This window comes from Zeus faber, assembly GCF_960531495.2.
Source record: "Zeus faber genome assembly, chromosome: 13".
Lineage (NCBI taxonomy): Eukaryota > Metazoa > Chordata > Actinopteri > Zeiformes > Zeidae > Zeus > Zeus faber.
The window spans coordinates 30,477,160-30,497,445 of record NC_137198.1 but is presented as its reverse complement, the minus strand read 5'-3'; the positions used below and the strand labels follow the sequence as shown (position 1 = coordinate 30,497,445).

At 43.1% G+C, this 20,286-nt stretch overlaps 1 protein-coding gene across 1 annotated transcript; it reads right to left on the bottom strand.

Annotated features, from left to right (window-relative positions):
• Window positions 1-5,737: 5,737 nt before the first annotated feature.
• commd8 (COMM domain containing 8) lies at window positions 5,738-20,236 on the bottom strand. Its single transcript, XM_080012808.1, has 5 exons — window positions 20,175-20,236; window positions 15,295-15,450; window positions 13,641-13,793; window positions 9,267-9,422; window positions 5,738-6,338 (listed from the first exon to the last, which is right to left on the bottom strand). The coding sequence occupies exons 1-5, from the start codon at window positions 20,217-20,219 to the stop codon at window positions 6,318-6,320; spliced, it is 531 nt and encodes a 176-aa protein (XP_079868934.1). The 5' UTR covers window positions 20,220-20,236; the 3' UTR covers window positions 5,738-6,317.
• Window positions 20,237-20,286: the final 50 nt, after the last annotated feature.

Sequence of the window (20,286 nt, the reverse complement as noted above, 5' to 3'; positions counted from 1 at the left end):
ATACTAAACACACTAATTTGGCATAATAAATAGGATGCTAGTATGCTATTTCAGAAAGATGGACCACCTAGTGGTCCTTGCTGGTATTTCACTTCCACTCAGTATCACTCCAAAATGAGGGCTAGGGCAAAAGGGGGTGATTTGGGATTCAGGAATGGAAGCATGTTAAATTACACTAAAGGAGGAAAAATATACAGTTTCATGTCAACCTTTTTTTTTTTTTTTTTTTTAAATAACGGCAAACTAAGTGTCCCAAGATTTGTTATAGATCCAGTCAGTACTTGGTGTTGTGCCATACTTTCAGCTTTAAAACTGGGACTCTGCACTAAGAATGCATCTGTCTGGAGCATTCCTACTCCAGACAGATTCCTTCCTGATGTACACTGATGTGTACACGCAGGAAATCCCACGCTATACACATTGTGCATTCAGCCATCATTTAGCTGTCATGTCCCTTAACTGAATGTGACAGAAAGCAAGCACTCTGGCTGCACGCTGTCATAAACTTTGACTCTTCACGACAATCCACAGTATTTAAGAGCATAGCATTTAACACTTTGCTCACTTTTGGAAATCAACTATTACGAACTAATTGCCAATGGCGAATTGTCAATTTATGAGTGCAAAGTCGACACAGTCCCATAATCAATGTCACATTTTGATGAGACCAACAAACATTGTATTACATTTCTATATAAATGGATTTAAACAGTCGAAACATATCATGTATTTTCGTCCACATATTGAGAAAATATGAGATATTGATATATTGAGAAATATTGCTTCCATCTGGAGCAAATCTGTTACTTCCCGGGACGTCGACTTTTGATGATTGTCTGTGACATCGCCATGGATTTCCTCAATTGCAACCGTCATTATATAGACAAAATAATAATAAATTAATCAATGAATAAGTCAACATCTGGACGAATGATATTTTTTGCATAGGCGTCATGTTTCGACAACTATCTCATGGGACTGGGCTGGCAGAGGTAGGGCCCACTGTAGAAGTATTGAACATTTGACCGTATATGCAGTATATTTAGGTACATATTGCATCAATGTATAATGTCAGCTCTTTATGACAATTTAAAGGACAGGTTTGGTTTTTGGAAACAAATACTCCATTCAAATAATGTTTTTTTTCTCCACGGAATAGGGTCCGACAGGCAATATTTTCGGGGATCTGTAGATAAAAACTGTGATAAATGTCCTTTCACAAAACAGAAAGAGCTCCCAGCACAGTCGGAAATATTCCAAAAGGTAATCACTGTAGCTTATCAAACAGCTGAAAACATGAAAACATAATGTTAAAATGATGTTAACCGGTTAGTGATTTGTTTGTTCTTACAATTCCTTCCACCCTGCATACACTGAAATTTGCTGCTGACATTATACATTTGAATTGTATATAGCTACTCATTAACCATTTCTTATTTCTGCTAACTAAGTGTATATGTGTTGAATTGATTATTAGCTTTCATCCGAGATAATGAGCAGCCAATTTGCTAGCTGACCTAGCTAGCTAGCTACATCCGGCCAATAATGTACGATTTTCCGTTCACATCTTGAATTTCTTAGCTCTCTTATCATTGCATTACAGTTATAGTTCTTCAAGTTCAAGTTCAAGTTCAAGAGATTATTTGTCACATACATACACCGGGTAATAAAAACCTCCATCAATTAATATTTATACCAACCAATTATACCGACTGGGAGTGGGTCTTGGGGTTTTAGGATCTATGTATTTTGTCTAAACTATGTGTAAAACTTTTATTTTTTAATTCCTCGATCATTGCCACAACTATTTATCATCACTGTGTTTATCATCCATTTATCATGGATTTGGAGAAGGCAAAATCCTTTGCCCCCGTTTAACTGCGGATGGCCAAATTCACCCACAAATTGCTCTACGATGCTGCCCATCCGTTTGTGTCACACAAAATGTGTAATAAATAGAAGGGATAGCGGTCACAGAAAAACCCCATTGACACCTTCAATCCTTCCATGGGTCAGCTCTAAACAGAAATTTCAATCAGTATAACTGTCTTTCTGCTACAAAAATGGCCACACAAGCTAGTAGTACCTACATCACGAGCAGTAAGTGGGATTCTAGAATTTGTAACGTGTCTAGACTGTCCACAATGTTCCAGAAAAATTATTTGACCATAGTAACAGTGCAGGCCAAGTAGATCACTATTAAAGATCAACGTGCGTGTGTTAACAGGGCTTAACAAAACTGAATAACATTAAAAAAGGTCTAGTTATAGACTTTGACAAGACACAATAGTAGCAGTGCGTCCTCTCCTCATGGCTAAATTATTGTGCCTTTGAAAAAAAAAACGAGAATCTTAAATATTTTCACAGGGTTTAACTATCTCACGAGTAGAATCGAAAAATACAGAGAAGTTTGTGCTGTTTTGGTTTGTTTTTGGTGGAGGGAGAAATCAAACGTATAGGAAACGATTCAGCAGATGATGCCTATAGGACCTGTCTGAGGCTGTCAAACTAGAAAACTGAAGAAAAAAAAAAAGCACCTATACAAAAACATTGGGAAAAGTCAATAAAAATGGTGTCTTTCAGGATGGATGGACTTAGATGGATAGAGAAAGAAGGCATTGGCTTTCTCACACCACAATAAAACCTCTTCTCCCCCGCCCAAAGGTATATGGGACACTACAGTATGCTTTCCTTGGGATGGACGAGGAAAATCCTGGACTCTGGAACAAGCGCTTTCTTCCTCAGGGCTCTTGAGGAATGAAAGGCCCTGGCACGACCTCTATTATGTAAATCGTATCTGTACATTTCTTTCAACCGATGCCCTATATGTGCTCCCATGTGTAAGAGCGTGCGTGTGCGTGCGTGCACGTGTGTGCGTGTCGCTGTGCACATGACACTCAAACGGGGGGAAAGTGTGTACATGTGTCAAGGGAAAAAGGCACAAAATTCTTTGTTTGAAATTGTAAGGATGTGAACGAATAGACTAAGAATAAAAAAAAAAAAGGAACATACTGACGTCTCAACTAGGCACAGCAAAGTTTGCACGTCGTTTGAATGAACTGTTGTCGAAATGATTGTTTGAATTCCTTTTCTCCCCTAAATGTTTAATCTCCTGGTTAATGCTGCATTGAGCGAAGCTCAAGGAAATTCAAACTTCCCAACTTTTGTGCTTCCAAACACACCAAACCAGGTGCACAGATTAATTTCAATTACATTTTAATTGGAGTGCAATTAGCTAAGACAAAAGGATAATTGGCTTTGACTTGTACTATATTAAAGGATAGGTTTGCTTTTTTCAATCCAGCCATTATTAATTTGTCTTAAGCATGTAAAACATATAAAGACCTGTCCGTCTGGCCATATTGTGAGCTTCCCATGTGATTTAACATGTTTTTATTTGAATTCTATTTTATTTTTAAGCACAGTGAGAAGCTGCAGCAGAGTGGTAAGTTTCTCAATAGTAAAGCACTCAGCGAGGTTGTGCTATGGACAGTTACAGTATGGGAACCAACATTTTAATAATTAAGGCCTGGGTTGAAAAATGGGAATCCCTTCCTTTAATGCCTAATTACAGTATATTATAGTTGTGATGGTAGGTTTCGAAGGTATTGGAGGGGCAGGTTGGAGGCAGATGATCTGCTGTGGCGACCCCTCACGGGAGCAGCAGAAGGAAAAGAGGAAGGTGGTAACCATCACAACTATAATTTTTTTACCAATACCTAACACACCTAATATGGGCCCCAACATGTATATTGATAAAAAAAACCCACACAATTTCTGTTATGATATTCTCCCTGTCTAAGATCCTGTAATAGCTTTTATCTTAACATGTCTATGGCGAGCCATTTTGACATTTAATCCACAGGAAGAACTAGTCATTTTTTTAAAGTTACTAGTACTTATGTTATATGCTAGTTACTTTTCCAAATTATTACGAGTTGTGATAGTTACTAAGAACAATTGGAATAGTTACTAGTGTCTAATAAATAAGTACAAGTACCTCATACTTGATTAAGCGCAAACTAGTTGGTTACTAAAATGGTTGCTACTTACTGTTGGAATTAGCAACTAGTAACTAAAAAGTAACTAGTTCGTCCTATGTATTACATGTTAAAACGGCTTGCTGGCTTGTTTTAGGCGCAAAAGCAATTAAAGGACGCCACAATCAATTCGAGACAATTAGTTTTGTGCTGTAGCTTATACTGTCAAGATTTAGCACTGTGCTGAGTTCCACTTTGAAGTATTGAGCCTTGAGCCTCGGAGACTCAGAATGTTTCACAATCCGATGAAAAGATCAAGAGGTCTGACGTGACTTTCCGAGTTACTGTAGACAGGATGTCATTAGCCCTGTTAGAGTGGCTATGTACTGTATGTCAACCAATGAGGCTGATTGGAGCCATTAATATAATGTTTAAGAGTGACGAGGAACGCCATTAGCACGCAGACTGCTGCTCAACATGACCTATTCGCATCTGCATTTCTAAACAAATCTAATTGGCTAGAACGCCATCTTCAGGACCAAACATGCATTCAAACTAAAATGTCCAGAAATAACACTTGTATGTGAGTTGTATATTAACTTGAGCTTGACCAGGTATTGCCTAGCCTCTGCCTAGAAACGAGCATCTGCCTTCATCTGCCCATGAAATGGCTTCACATTTAACCTAAACCTTGTCCAGAAAAGTGCACATCCTGATGAGGTTGAGTATATATTTTGTGAAAGCAACATTCCTAAAGTAAGCTGGTAAAGGCTGCAGGACACTTCGTTCGTTTGTTCATGTAGGGCTACACAGGCAATTGGGACATTAGCCAAGAAGTGATATTGTCATCCAGTTCAATGACTCCATGTGGTGATTTGAAGATTGGGCACGGGGTCAAGACTGGTACCTGCACGTGGTGGCCCTGCTACGGATTCCGACGACCCTGACGATCCCGATCTGAAGATACCAAAGAATCCAACAAAACCAGTCATACTAGTACTACACAGATTCTACATCAGCAGGACACTTATATTGCAAAAGAAAAAACAATGCGAAGTTCTCAGCTCTGATCTATAGAGGTAGAAAGGGTAGATGATTCATGTCCATAATACATCTATTATAACAGCTGAAGCCAGTTTTAGTTTTAAATGGTGCTGCGTCCCACATAAGCACAGCAACGTCCAATGTAATTGAATGTGAGTGAAACGAACAATGGCTTCTCTGACATACTATGTCATCCACTTCCTTTCAGAACTTTGTGAGGTTGATGGTGACTGACTCACAATGCATTGTGGGATACCTCTTTCTGCCTACTACGATATTTACCAGATGTAGAATGTGATCCAGGAATGTGATGGGGTTTTTTTTTGCATAAGCCTTTTATTTCAGCATACTACTCTTCCAGACATACTAAACATGCCCATGCTGTACTTAATAGTATGCTAGTTTGCAATTTATGGGATCACGCTAACACAAATTTAGGTCCTATGGGAACATAGGGATGTATTGAAAAATGTATCGAAGGAACATAGCGCTGCGGGAATTGCTACAGCCCCCAAATTGCTGTTTTTAAGCCAATGACGTTCCCTGTAGCATCAAATCAGCGTTCTGTTATTGGGTTCCACTTTGTTGATAGTACATGACAGTACATGCTTAGCTGATGTTCTAAACTTTACATGAATTCACAGCTCAGCTGCGAAAAAGGTGTGTAGAAGCAAATCTATGCAAGGACAACCAGTGACAAGTATTGGTTTAATTCACAAGTTTATTATTTTAGCTTTGCCATTGATCTATATAGGGGGAAAAAATGACATTGCAAAATAGGATCAAACATACAATCAGGTGAGGCATGGAAAGCAAATCTCGTCGTCTTCAAGAAAACACTAAAAGAATGATTTCATTATTCTATTCTAACAATATTGAGTAACACAGTACGGTTTTCAGTTAGGCAATGAAGACCCTTTCTTATGCAATTTAGGGGAGTGAGGCTAGATTGACAAAGACAGAAAGGTGGGTATTAAGGTAGGTATTAATTCAGTACATTTATTGCACATAGGTGACACTTGAAAGTAACAGGTAAGGAAGGGCTCTTGAGTTTTAAACATTTTGCTATGCAAAAGAACGCTATGCTATGCTAAAATAAATTTTAGAAACACGAACATTGATTTTGGTTGGATAAAATGTGAACAAATGTTCTATTGTCTTACAGTACATGTGTTGAAAATACAGAGAAAGACATAACTTTGTAGGCTCCATTTGGCACTGACGACATAGTGGCCGTCTGACTTCCCGTTGATTCAGGTCTTGAAAATGGTACCGCGATTTGTGATGCATTGGTTATTTTAACTGCAGCACCACCTTCCAAAAAAAACATCAGCATTATTGGTAGAAAAGGTTGGCTCAACACAGACACAAAGGCTAAAGGATGACTTTTGGCTTATTTTAGAGCTTGCTAACCTACGTGGGACTTCAGGAATAACAACAGCGTTCTTTTTACCCCATACAGAATAACCTGGTCAAGAAAAGCTTTTCACTTGACCCTGCATCCAAGTTTTTTGTTCCGTTGTTGCAGTAGGCGAGTGATGAGTTCAGTGCTGTCTCCCAGACTTAATTCAAACCTTCAGACTTCAACACAGATCGTTAATCTGTCCCTCCATTACTTTGCATTGAACACACAACTGCAGTATGGATCAGCGCTTTCCAATATTGAGAAAAGGCCGGAGTGCTGCAAGAATGAAATCTAGTACTATACTCTACTACTAAATCTACTACTTCTACTACTACTACTACTACTATACCCACTGGGCACATATTCATTGATGAATATGTGCATAGAAATGTTCTTACTTTGTGTGCAAAAGAGCTGGATATGCAAAGTAAGCACCGGATTCATGACGTATGCATATCGGCCACATTTGTTCCTAAATGTTAACCATTCCAAATTGATAGGCATGCACGAGTGCTAATTAGCATAAACCTAGATTTCTCCATATAAGGAACTTCCTGCTTCGGGCACAGAGGTAAACAAAGAGGAGCCAACTCCAACTCCATGTCTGCTGCTGCCACCGGAGTATTGCACTGCAGTGATCTGTCACTACAGTGCAATAGTGCACTGTTGGCTGCTTCTAGCCAGTAGACTCTGTTTTCTGCTCAATATTGCATTTAAATGGTTGAAATAAATAAAAAGTGGATTGATATAAAAGTTGTTTTTTCTATTTATTAATTGAATGGAGGCTGTTTGGTCCTTGTAGCAAGAAGCTGGTGGAGGTTATGGACATGGTGGTCTAACGATATTGCAGTCCAAAGTAATTACATAAATAATAATAGATTAAAATATCAAAAAGTTATAATAAAAGACGCGCTTCTCTTGCCAGTGGAAACAGGCGATCAGCCATTGATCAACCAGTTAACAGATCCTTGATCACTTCCAGTAAATAGATCTCTATAGATGCACGCTCTCCTGAAGACCCACATCAATATCCTTTAATATATCTATGAAGCAAAGTAATCCATTGTCAAACCTGCTTGGAGTTTAATATAAAGTAACTACATTATAGCCGGCTTGTGTAATGTTAACCAACTGCACATAAAACATAGTAAATTTAAGGACCCTAGACTTAAAAAAACACACACACACACACACACACACACACACACACACACACACACACACACACACACACACACACACAGTGTAAGTATTTTTAATATTATATAACATTGAATATACACTATATATATATATATTTTTTTTTACTAATTGTGGTTCTAATATGCTACTTTACATTTAGCAAAAGTTCTGCAATAATAATTTTCTCGGACTCTGACATCCTGGTGATTATTGTGTATGCATGGTTGGAGGCAATTCAAAATTTTCTTCTAAAGTAAGAACAAATTCAAGTAAGAAAATAATGTTGGATCCAAAGTTTCTCCTTACACTGTGCGTACAGCATATTTAAGCACAAATCTGTTTTGCGCACTGTTTTTAAATGATGCCCACTATTAGCAGTGAGTATGAAAGAGGGATAAACTTCAAAAAATCGTTACTATTCCTTTAAGCACTGAGAAGCTGCAGCACAGCACTGTTTATCAATAGTAAAGCATTCAGCGAGGTTATGCCATGAACAGTTATAAACTATGGGATTGAAAACCAACATTTTAAACTGTCTGAGTTTAAAAATGGCAAACCTATAATTTAAGATGGCCTTGTAAATCAATAAATAGGTTACAATGAATTCATTTCCTAGTAGAGGAGGATAGCCACTCAACCTTGACATAAAACTAATAATGACAATGAACATATATAGCTGCAGGCAGCAATACACAGGGTCCAGTTTAGTCGTGTAAGGTACATATTATAGTTTTCCGAGTTTTGGTAATGCAGATTACACAAATTCATGCCGATTTTGACGTGGCTGTCAAATTTCCAGCAATGGGTCGAATATGAATGTCGGGAGCGAAGAATGGGCGTCTTTACCCCATGTAGTGTAAACTTTCATTCATCTCACATTATGTTGCCACTGTGCGGTAGCAGATGGCCAAATGCTGTAACTGAGTAATTTCGCCAAGCACCGCGTTCGGCCATCTTTGTTTACACTTGCTCCCATGCGCACACAAGTAACATAAACGTGTTGTAAAATACTGGCGTATGCGGCATTTGATGAAATTACTCATTGGATGGAGACATTTGACTGTCTGCTACCGCACAGCGGGAACATAAGGTGAGGTGAATTAAAGTTTACATCTTAAATTTTTCAACATATTTATATCGTGGGGACAGTATTATAGAGTAAGGCTTACGGTTCAGAATGGTTGTTGCTCAATACCACGGTATACCTTAAAACTGTATACCATTACATCCCCAATTACGAAAGGGCTGGTTCCACCAAAGGTTCTTTGAACTTCCTGCAATGGGAAAACTTCTCAGATAAGTTTCAGATACTTTTAGTATCTGAAATTATCTGAATACTGTTTTTATCTGAATTTTATTTATTTTTTTTAACGCCAAGAAGTTCCCACCATTGACAGCTTAAAGGGACTTTAAGGATATTAGCTGTAGCATGTATGGAAATAACATCCGCATAAGCCATGATTGGCAAAATCAAGACATACTGTATATTTGCTGCTCCCTATTGTTGTCCAATAGAGAAAGTGTATATATATATATATATCATTTTTTTCTTTCTTTATGTTCTTGGGTTTTGTGAAAGGCACTTATGAATTAGTTATTATTAAATAAGTATGTTTATTAACATTATATTATTTATATATTATTTGAGTATTTACCTTGTTGGCTGCTTCTAGTGAGCTGATGAGCGCGTTCAATTCCTCTCTGTTCATTTCTATGGCAACGGGGTGGATGGCTCCATTCTCCCTCACATCCAGACCGAGATTCAACAGAGGTGTTTGGAGCGATGCAATCTTATCACTCGACAAGGCTAACTAGAGAGAAGGAGGAGGGGAGATAGACAGAATTGATATTTATGTATTTTTGTATTCAGTTAAATCATATTCTTAACTCAAACAATGTTGTCTTTAGAACTCCAGAGGCACACCAACACACAGTTGTTTTTTTGGAATGCAAGCCAAAATCTAGAAAATAGGACCATCAAAAGTTGAAAAATAAGAACCAGTAAATGATGAATGGAGAGTCAAATCTGTGTATTTTGAATTGTAATCAAATGATTTGAAGCAAAATATATACAGGTACTCCTCACTTAACAACCTACCTGTTTAACGACCGTTCGGACTTACGACCAGCTCACCGACCAGTCGGAATTGTACGCTGTACAAGAACTTTGGTCATGGAAACGGCAGCACGGCATCTCATCATGCATCACCGCTCTTAGTCAGTCTCCTTCCCACAGTCAGTCAGTATTCACTACACTTGCTTTTGCAATCTCCAAGACTGAAATAACGGTAAGGGGGCGGGTCCTCGCTTAACGACCTGGTCGTGGGAATGGAATTTGGTCGTTAAGTGAGGAATACCTGTGTATATATATACTGTATATACATTTTATTTTTTATTTTTTTTAAGAATCGTTTTATGTTAACATTTAACAGCGCGCGCGCACACACACACACACACACACACACACACACACACACACACACACACACACACACACACACACACACACACACACACACACACACACACACACACACACACACCACCCCCCCCCCCCCCGTGGAATCGCCACCTTATCGCGGTGGAGGGGTTTGTGTGTCCCTGTGACCCTGGGAGCAGTGTTGACGGGGCCATTAGCCCCTAGTAGGGTCTCCCAAGGCAGAGTGGTCCCAGGGGAGGGACCAGACAAAGAGCGATTCAAAGGACCCTAATGAAACAACAACAAAGGCAATATGGTATCTTGCCCGGAATAGGTAAACCGGGGCCCCCTCCTGGAGCCAGACCTGGGAGGGGAGCTCGCCGGCGAGCGCCTGGTGGCCGGGCCTTGACCCATGGGGCTCGGCCAGGCATAGCCCGAAGAAATGTCATGGAGCCGCTACCCTGTGGGCCCACCACCTTGAGGGATAGGCGTTGGAGTTGGGTGCAATGCCAGCTGGGCGACGGGTAAAGGCGGGGGCCTGGGCCTGCTGATCCTCGGCATCATAGACTAGTTCTAGGGACGTGGAATGTCAGCTCTCTGGCGGGGAAGGAGCCGGAGCTGGTGCGGGGGGTGGAGCGGTACCAACTAGATATAGTTGGGCTCACCTCTACGCACAGCACTGGCTTTGGAACCAAACTCCTGGAGAGGGGCTGGACTTTCTCCTTTTCCGAAGTTGCCCAGGGTGAGAGGCGCCGGGCGGGTGTGGGGATACTGCACTGAACACCAGTTCAGAGTATTTGGCCTTCTTGGAGTCTCTGGACGGCGTCCTGGAAGGGCCTCCATCTAGGGACTCTCTAGTTTTAATGGGTGGCGCAGTGCATTGCACTGCTGCCTCACAGCAAGAAGGTCCTGGGTTCGATTCCCGCCTGGGGCGCTGTTGGCACCGTGCTCCGGCGGGTTATCTTCCAAAAACAGGAGCCTTTCTGTGTGGAGTTTGCATGTTCTCCCCGTGTTCACATGGGGTTTCCTCCACCTCACGTCAGTAAGGACCCCCACCAAAAACATGCACCCATCATCGTCTGACCAGCGATGGACACTTATCACCTGGTCCCCGGGCGCGTCCACGTATGCTGCCCACTGCTCCTGGCTGTGCCCCCGGAGGAAGGACAAGCCAGGATGGGTCAAAAGCAGAGAATCCATTTCACCGGCCACCGTCAAAGCATGTGCATGTGTGTGTGTGTGCAAGCATGTGTTGTGGAGTGTCGTGTGACGATTAAAGACTGTTTCTTCTTTCTTCTTCTTTCACGTGGGCAACGATAGAGAAACCTGGAAGGGGGTGATTGGGAGGAACGGCCTGCCTGATCTGAATCCGAGTGCTGCTCTGTTATTGGACTTCTGTGCTAGTCATGGATTGGCCATAACGAACATCATGTTCGAGCATAGGGTGGCTCATAAGTGTACGTGGTACCAGACCACCTTAGGTCAAAGATCTGCGGCCATATGTCTTCGACACTCAGGTGAAGAGAGGAGCAGAGCTGTCAACTGATCACCACCTGGTGGTGAGTTGGATCAGAGGGTGGGAGAGGCTGCCAGACAGACTTGGTAAATCCAAACGTGTAGTGAGGGTGAACTTGGAATGCCTGGTGGATACCCCTGTCCGCGAGGTCTTCAACTCCCACCCCCGGAAGCATTTTTCGCGCATCCCGGGGGAGGATGGAGACATGGAATCCGAGTGGGTCATGTAACCCAAGAACCTGCTGGTGGACACCAGCGGTGAAGGAAGCAGTCAAGCTGAAGAAGGAAGCCAAAAACCCGGGTGCGGAAGGAGTTCGGGGAGGCTATGGAGAAGGACTTTCGTTTGGTTTCAAGGAAGTTCTGGCAAACTGTTCGGCGAATCAGAAAGGGAAAGCAGGTCTTGGCTCAGGCTTTGTTAGCCGGGGAGGAGAACTGCTGACCCGGACTAGGGATATTGTCGGGCGGTGGAAAGAGCACTTTGAGTAACTCCTGAACCCGACCAATACGTCCTCAGGGGAAGAGGAAGAGTCTGAAGACTCGGGGGGGAAGTCTCGCCCATATGCCTGGCAGAGGTCTCTGAGGCAGTCAAAAAGCTCCTCAGCTCTGGACATTGTTGGGCTGTCTTGGCTGACACGCCTCTTCAGTGTGGCGTGGTTGTCGGGTACAGTACCTGTGGAGTGGCAGACAGGGGTGGTGGTTCCCATTTTTAAAACGGGGGACCGGAGGGTGTGCTCCAATTATAGGGGTATCACACCACTCAGCCTCCCCGGGAAAGTTTACTCCAGGGTGCTGGAAAGGAGGCTCCGGCCGAGTGTCGAACCTCAGATTCAGGAGGAGCAATGCGAATTCCATCCTGGACGTGGAACAGTGGACCGACTTTTTAGCCTTGCAGGGTTTCTGGGGGGGTCGTGGGAGTTTGCCCATCCAGTCTACATGTGTTTTGTGGACCTGGAGAAGGCTTTCGACCGTGTCCCTCGAGGGATGCTCTGGGGGGGTACTGGGGGAGTATGGGGTAGAGTGGCCATTGGTGCGAGCAATCCGGTCTTGTACAACCAAAGTGAGAGCTGTGTTCGTATTCTCGGCACAAAGTCAAAAACGTTCTCAATGGGTGTTGGACTCCGCGAAGGTTGCCCCTTGTCCCCGATTCTGTTTGTGATATTCATGGACAGGATCTCAAGGCGCAGCAGAGGTGAGGAGAGTGTCTGGTTTGGGAAACTCAGAATTGCATCTCTGCTTTTTGCAGATGTTGGCTTCATCAGACCGTGACCTCCAGCACGCACTGGGGCAGTTTGCAGCCGAGTGTGAAGCGGTCGGGATGAGAATCAGCACCTCCAAGTCTGAGGCAATGGTTCTCTGCCGCAAAACGGTGGATAGCTCCCTCCAGGTTGGGAGCGACTTGCTGCCCCAAGTGAAGGAGTTCAAGTATCTCGGGATCTTGTTCACGAGTGAGGGGAAAATGGAGCGTGAGATGGACAGGCGGATCGGTGCGGCCTCAGCAGTGATGCGGGCGCTGTACCGGACCCTTGTGGTGAAGAGGGAGCTGAGCCGGAAGGCAAAGCTCTCAATTTACCAGTCCATCTACGTCCCAACCCTCACCTATGGTCATGAACTTTGGGTAGTGACCGAAAGAACGGAGGGACATCCGGAGGGAGCTCGGAGTAAAGCAGTTGCTCCTTCACGTCGAAAAGAGCCAGTTGAGGTGGTTGGGCATCTGATCAGGATGCCTCCTGGGCGCCTTCCCTTGGAGGTTTTCCGGCCACATTCAACTGGTAGGAGACCATGGGGTAGACCCAGAACACGCTGGAGGGATTACATATCCCAGCTGGCCTGGGAATGCCTCGGGGTCCCCCAGGAGTGAATGAAAAACGTTGCCGGCGAGAAGCAGAGCAGTAAGTTCTTCAATAGTAAAGCTATGACCAGATATAAATGATGGGAACCACTGTTTTAATAAGGAAAAATAGCAAACCAGTCATTTAAGCCCAATCATCTATGAAGATGAGAGAAAACTGTGATAGTAGGTTGTTGCTGTACATGGAAAAATAGAAGACCAGGACTCGTTGGGAACACAGAAGTACACCTTCTAGACCAAGTTCACCTTTAACTGCCAGTCAAAGTCTTGGAGAGTAGCGCAGGCGATGGAGTGCGACTTCTCCGTGAGGGCTCGGCGAATCTCCTCCCGCCTACCGCTGAGCACGCTCAGGATGGCTTCACCGTAGGCTGCACCCACGTCGGAAATTCCAGCCAATACCTAAACATGCGACCGAAGCAGAGCTAAAGACATATTCACTGTAATCTGTATTATGCACCACTCTCTACTGAGTAAATAATATACTTTACGTTATGTTATATCATGTAGCAGACATTATGTCATTTGTCAATGCACCAGGGGAAGCAGCCATGCAAGGCTCATATCAGGAGCAGTTAGTCAATCAAGTGTCTTGCTCAAGAGCACTTCTGCATGCTACCGGGGAGCCGAATATCGAACCGGCAATCATCTAGAAGATCCACTCTACCGCCTGAGCCACTGCCCCATACATACAATAGTACACAGTTTGCTACACAGGGAATATGCCTGTAAAATAAGAAGTTATACATATTTTTTGCCCTGTTATCAAAAGTCTTACTATTTGAGAACCTATCATCCCAAGCATTTGTTTTATGACGAGATAAAATGTTTCAACGGCCCCAATTCTCTATTCTCAAATTCGACTGGCATTGTTTGTGAGATTTGTGGAAACAACAGCCCGTTTGGCAAACCATTTTAACATGTTTTTAATCCATAGAACTAATTAATCACTTTTTAAAAGTGACGGCTAGTACTTACTTAGTTACTATTCCAACAGTTACTAGTAACTATTTCAGTTTTACTAGTCAAAATGTATCAAGTAATAGTACTAGTGGCATGGTGGCGCAGTGCATTGCACTGCTGCCTCACAGCAAGAAGGTCCTGGGTTCGATTCCCGCCTGGGGCGCTGTTGGCACCGTGCTCCGGCGGGTTATCTTCCAAAAACAGGAGCCTTTCTGTGTGGAGTTTGCATGTTCTCCCCGTGCTCACATGGGGTTTCCTCCACCAAAAACATGCACCCATCATCGTCTGACCAGCGATGGACATTTATCATCTGGTCCCCGGGCGCATCCACGTATGCTGCCCACTGCTCCTGGCTGTGCCCCCAGAGGAAGGACAAGCCAGGATGGGTCAAAAGCAGAGAATCCATTTCACCGGCCACCATCAAAGCATGTGTGTGTGTGTGCAAGCATGTGTTGTAGTGTGGTGTGTTGCGTGATAAATAAAGTCTGTTTCTTCTTCTTCTTCTACTTTTTTATTACATACCAGTTACTGTTCCAATTGTTACTAGTAACTATTGTGATGTTTCTAATAACAATTTTGTCACTGAATCCTATTGGGCACCATGTTTTAGATATTGAATATTTGCGTCCGACTATTCTGATTGTTACTAGTATTTCAATTATAATAGTTACTATTAATTCAGTACTAGTACTTATTTATGAGTGACATTTTTTGTATTCTCGCAACATTTTGTTTTACCAGTAACAATGTATTTTTTAATCCAATTACTAGTCAAACAGCTTGTTGATAGTTTAATTTAAAATGTTACGAGTAACATTTTTATTTTTACTAGTAGCAACAAAAGTAGCACTAGTGCTTCTTAAAAGGCATTAGTCACGAATGAAGAACTACTAGTACTCAATTAATAAAAAATACTCAACTCGTGGGCTTGAAGTCTCACCACTTCGTCTGAGCTGTTGTCCCCTACAGCCTGGCGGAAGAGGGAGGACAGTGAGTTCAGCAGCTCCAGCCATTCCCCCGGACACCAGGTGTCACCGAACTCCCCCCTGCACGGGGGCTCCCGTCCACAGAGCCCGTCCACCACCCTGTGACACAGCTTCAGGAAGGAGGAACAGAGGTGTAGCAGAGATGGCCGCATTTTTATTTATTTATTTAATTTAAAATCATAATGACATTAGCTTTTATTTTTCTTGCTTCCCCTTTAAATAAACAAAGTTTTCTACTGATTTTATTCATACTGTGCTTATTTGGTGCTCACTATATGTTAAATCGAAAGTTACATATTTTATAAACTTCATTACAGTAACTCAAGCAAAAGCACAATATATTTTTATTTATTTTTTTCTAACTTTGAGCCTGTCAAGGCACTGGGTAACACAAGTAGACGGACATGCTATGTAACCAATCAGAGAGCTAGAATAGGCAGCTACGCAGTGACGCAGAGGAATTGACGTACAACGTTGGTTGAGAACACAGGGGACACGGCTGACGCAACGGTATTCTTCAGAAGTTAATAAAACTCGTCATGAATGCAAATAAGCTGTGTCGGCCTGTGGTTTGTTTGACATGGTGTCAGAAGTCTTCTGAAAGAGGCACCAGACGCAATGGCTCAGTTTTACCCGCCTGAAAACTTCAAACTTTGAGCGAACCGCACTGGCCTGCCTGGAGACAGATTCACACAGTACTGGTCGGCTGCTAAATTGTCTAATGAAGACGGCGGGGTCCAGATTAGCACATGTATTTATGCCATGGGTAATGAAGCTGGAAAAAAAAAAAAAAATTATATATATATATAATATATAAATATATATTTTTTAACCTGTGCTGTCAGAATTCTTGGCATACAACACATAGTATTTGTATGCCATTGCATCTAGGACAGAGTTAGTCTGCAAGTGGAGTTCAAGTTCTCAGCCTGCAATGCAACTCTTTATTAATTCTTAATTCGTCAAGAACTGCTGCAATAACTCTGTCGTGTGGACGACCTGTAGGATGACAAAGCAAAGTTTTGACAAAGCAAAGTTTTTTGTTGTACAGAACCGCCACCAATCTCCCTCTTTGGAGAAGTATTTTACCATGTTTTGGTCGATAAACAAATCACTATTCCAAGAGGGGGAGAATCACAACAAGTGAGACAAATAACATGTACATGGAAAAACAGCAACATAGAAACAAACATGTACATGGAAAAATAAACATCAGATGACAACATGTATCGAAAAACAGTTAAGTCCCGGAAAATTGAAACAGCAAGTGGGCACGTGGCCTCTTCCTGTCAAAATTATGGCAGTAAATGAGGAAGGAAAGGAGAGGGGATGTAACAAGGAGGGTGTTAGTGGTGTATGTGTGCCTGTGATGAGACCGCCTGTGTGTGTGTGTGTGTATATATATATATATATATATATATATATATATATATATATATATATATATATATATACACACACACACACATACATACATACATACATACACATATATATATATACATACATACATACATACATATATACACTGACTGGTGTGTGTGTGTGTGTCCACCGGTGAGTGTACAGAACTCATCCCAATTGGTTCTGGTGTATACGGTTGGTATTATGTCGTGGCACCTCCAAGCACCCCCGAAGCCACCCCTGAGTCCCGTAGCCGTACAGACACCCCACGGCCGCAGGAAAGCCCCGAGCACTCCGCCCTGCAGCCACAGAAGATCCCCCGGCCCCCAGAGAAGCTGGAAGCCCGCGGGACAACTCCCACGCCCGGCCCCTAAGGAGCATAACCAAGTCCCAAGGAGCATGAGGAGACCTCGCACCCCTGAGGCGTACACATACAACCCAGCCCCAAGAGCAGGCACAAGACACAGGCGCAGAACCCGGGCCACGGGCACCAGGCACAGACCGCAGGCCCGGAGCCAGGTCCCGCGCCGACAGACCAACACCTTGCCCGCCAGCCGGTGGGTCCCCCATGCCAACCCACAAGAGCAAGCGGCCCCCCAGGGGCCCCGGAAAGAACCCGAGGCTGAAAATATTTTCATGTCGTTCACCTATGGAAGAGGGGAGATAGAGGACGACTACAAAATTGTGCTAGCTAAATTTGATGGATAAACAACCCAAAGAAAAGCACTATACACAAGAGCATGCTTTACCCAGCGAGTGCAAAACCAGGGGAAAAGCAGAGTCATTTATCAGAGCACTCTGAACTGAGTGAAAACTGTTATTTTGGGGAGAAAAAAAGTGAACACATCAGAGAACGACTGGTTGTTGGCATCCAGGACAAAGAGCTCTTTAAGCGACTATATCTCATGTCCTCACCTTGGAAACTGCAGTGCATATGTTAAGGCAAGCTGAGGACATAGCACAGCAGAAAAGTCAGCAGGAACAGGCAACAGGCAGCACTAAACGTGCAGGAGGTGAAACATCTGCAACCAACCAGACAGCCTGTTAAAGAGAGAAGTGCCAGACAGAAGCAAGCCCACTCGGGGGTCTCCAAGTACGGCCGATGCAAGAAAGAGAAGCAAAAAGCCACAGCCAAATGAGTGTCGAACATGAGGTAAAAAGGGTCATTGAGAGAGAAAATGTCTCTCCAAGTCAGAAAGAGAAGTCACTTATAGCAAAGACACTCCCGCCTGGGTGCTGTTGGTATCGTACTATGGTGGGTTATCTCCCTATTCGGGTCCTCTCTGTGTGGAGTTTGCATGTTCTCCCCATACTCACATGGGGTTTCCTCCATGTAACATCAGTAAAGAACATGCAGAAAACATGCACCAAAAACATGCAGAACATTGTGATCTGACCAGCGATGGACATCTGTAACTGGGCGCGTCGCTGTTCGCTGCCCACTGCTCCTGGCTGCCCCCCAGAGGAAGGACTAGCCAGGATGGGTCAAAAGCAGAGATCTCATTTTACTGGCCACCATTTCAAGCATGTGTGGGTTGGTCGCCGTCACTGCATGAGTGTGTGTTTGCCTTGTGACAAATAAATATTCTTCTGAAGCCCTCATCAGAGGCAGAGATGCAGAGGCTAAGCAACAACAATCAAAACAAAAACAGTGATTAGAAGATGAGAATTTATTAAGTACTGGTACAACATTTTGAGAGAGCGGGAAAGGAGAGAGAGAGGAAGAAAGGGGTCTTTTCCGGGAGAGAGGGAGTCGTGGAGAGAAGGGAGATATGGGGGAAGAAAGAAAAAGAGCGATCTTTGGGGGCTGGCTGGTTATATAGTCTCCGTGGTGACCACCAGCAGAAATCACAAAAGGTGTAAAAGCTGAACATAGCTTTGTGACAAGTTTGACATTTCAACAAAGATCATTATGGACATCGCGTGCACCCGCAAGTAAGCCACAGCACCGACGAAAAGACTAAATAACATGACCCAATATGGTTACACCGAAAGTCAAAAGAAATAGGGGTATGTGTGACGACCAATCACCATTAGCAAGAAATTGCATCATTTTACATCACATCAACTTAAACAGGAGACGGAGTAAAGGACCTGCCACGATTATGAGATCAAGTTCTTTTAAACTTGGACGAGGACAATACTATAATATTTACTTAATTATTATATTAATAATAGTTTATTTCAGTTTCTATGATAGGCTGAATGTGTATTATCATAGTAAGTCTTTCTTCGTTGGTAATAAAATAAACATAGCAAAAAATTTAAAAAAAACTATAACACTTAGTAAAACCAAAATAGTTTATGACGATGTACATTTTAATCATCAGCGTTTTTTATAGACATACACAATACATGTTATAAAGCATAGCAGCTATAACAGACTATAGGCTTTTCTCAGACATTTCCAAAGTTAATCTTATAGTGACAATGAGGTGAATTTTCGTATAAAGTCACATTACATTACATTTATCAGACGCTTTTATCCAAAGCGACTTACAATTACTCAAACACCGACGGACGCAGCCATCAGGAGCAATGAGGGGTTAAGTGTCTTGCTCAGGGACACTACAGCATGCTAGCAGGAGGAGCCTGGGATCCAACCAGCAACCTTTAGATGACTAAACGACCAGCTCTCGTATGTGCATGTCAGTAAGCATAGTTAGACATTAAGCTGGGGGCAATCGTGAACAACAATCAAGATTGAGCAGCGCACACCTAACGCCTGAAATTTGCGAATGTCCTTCTCTCCTGCGCAGGACAACTGCTGTGTTTGAGGAGCACGACTCTAACCGAAGAACAGACGAACGGAGTTCCGTGGTACTCCAGCACTCGCGAGAGTGAATCTTCCCGCGGGATGCAAAATATCTCGCGACACTTGTCACACCAAAACAAGCATGGAGGCCACTGAGCACGCTGCTGTGGTTGTCGGTGCAGCGCGGACTTCATACACCAATGAGTCGCCGCAATTCCCTAAGTCGCTCCATGGCAGAAGTCCACACTCGCCCACGTTCCACTTTCTTGGGGTTCGACATCGTGCAGGCGCACAATCTCATTGGCCGTTGCGATTTGATTCTTTGACACACACACACACACACACACAAACTAAAGGATTTTTGAACGACTAGCGCCGATAAAATCAAACATGTTTGACTGAATCGTGCAATCGACAGATTACACACACACACACACACACTCACACACACGATCGGCCTTGACAATCACCTATGGTAAATGAGAGGCTGTAGATAAAAATAAAGGGGCATGGGATTCATCGTTTCACTGCATCAAAAACCGTCCCGGACAGCAAGAGCCGCCCCATGCGTTTGATCAAATCAGCCCCGCACACGCACAATGAACGTAATTGAGAAAAGATTATAAAAAAAAAAATATATATATTATACACGACAATTCACGGGTAGATACGTACTTTCTGACATTCCGTCGGAGGTAGCTTGGTGAGGAGAAACACCATTCTTCGACGCAGGCCTGTCGTTGCGTCGCGTTCACGTGACTCGGCCACGTGGTTTCTTGGGGCGGGG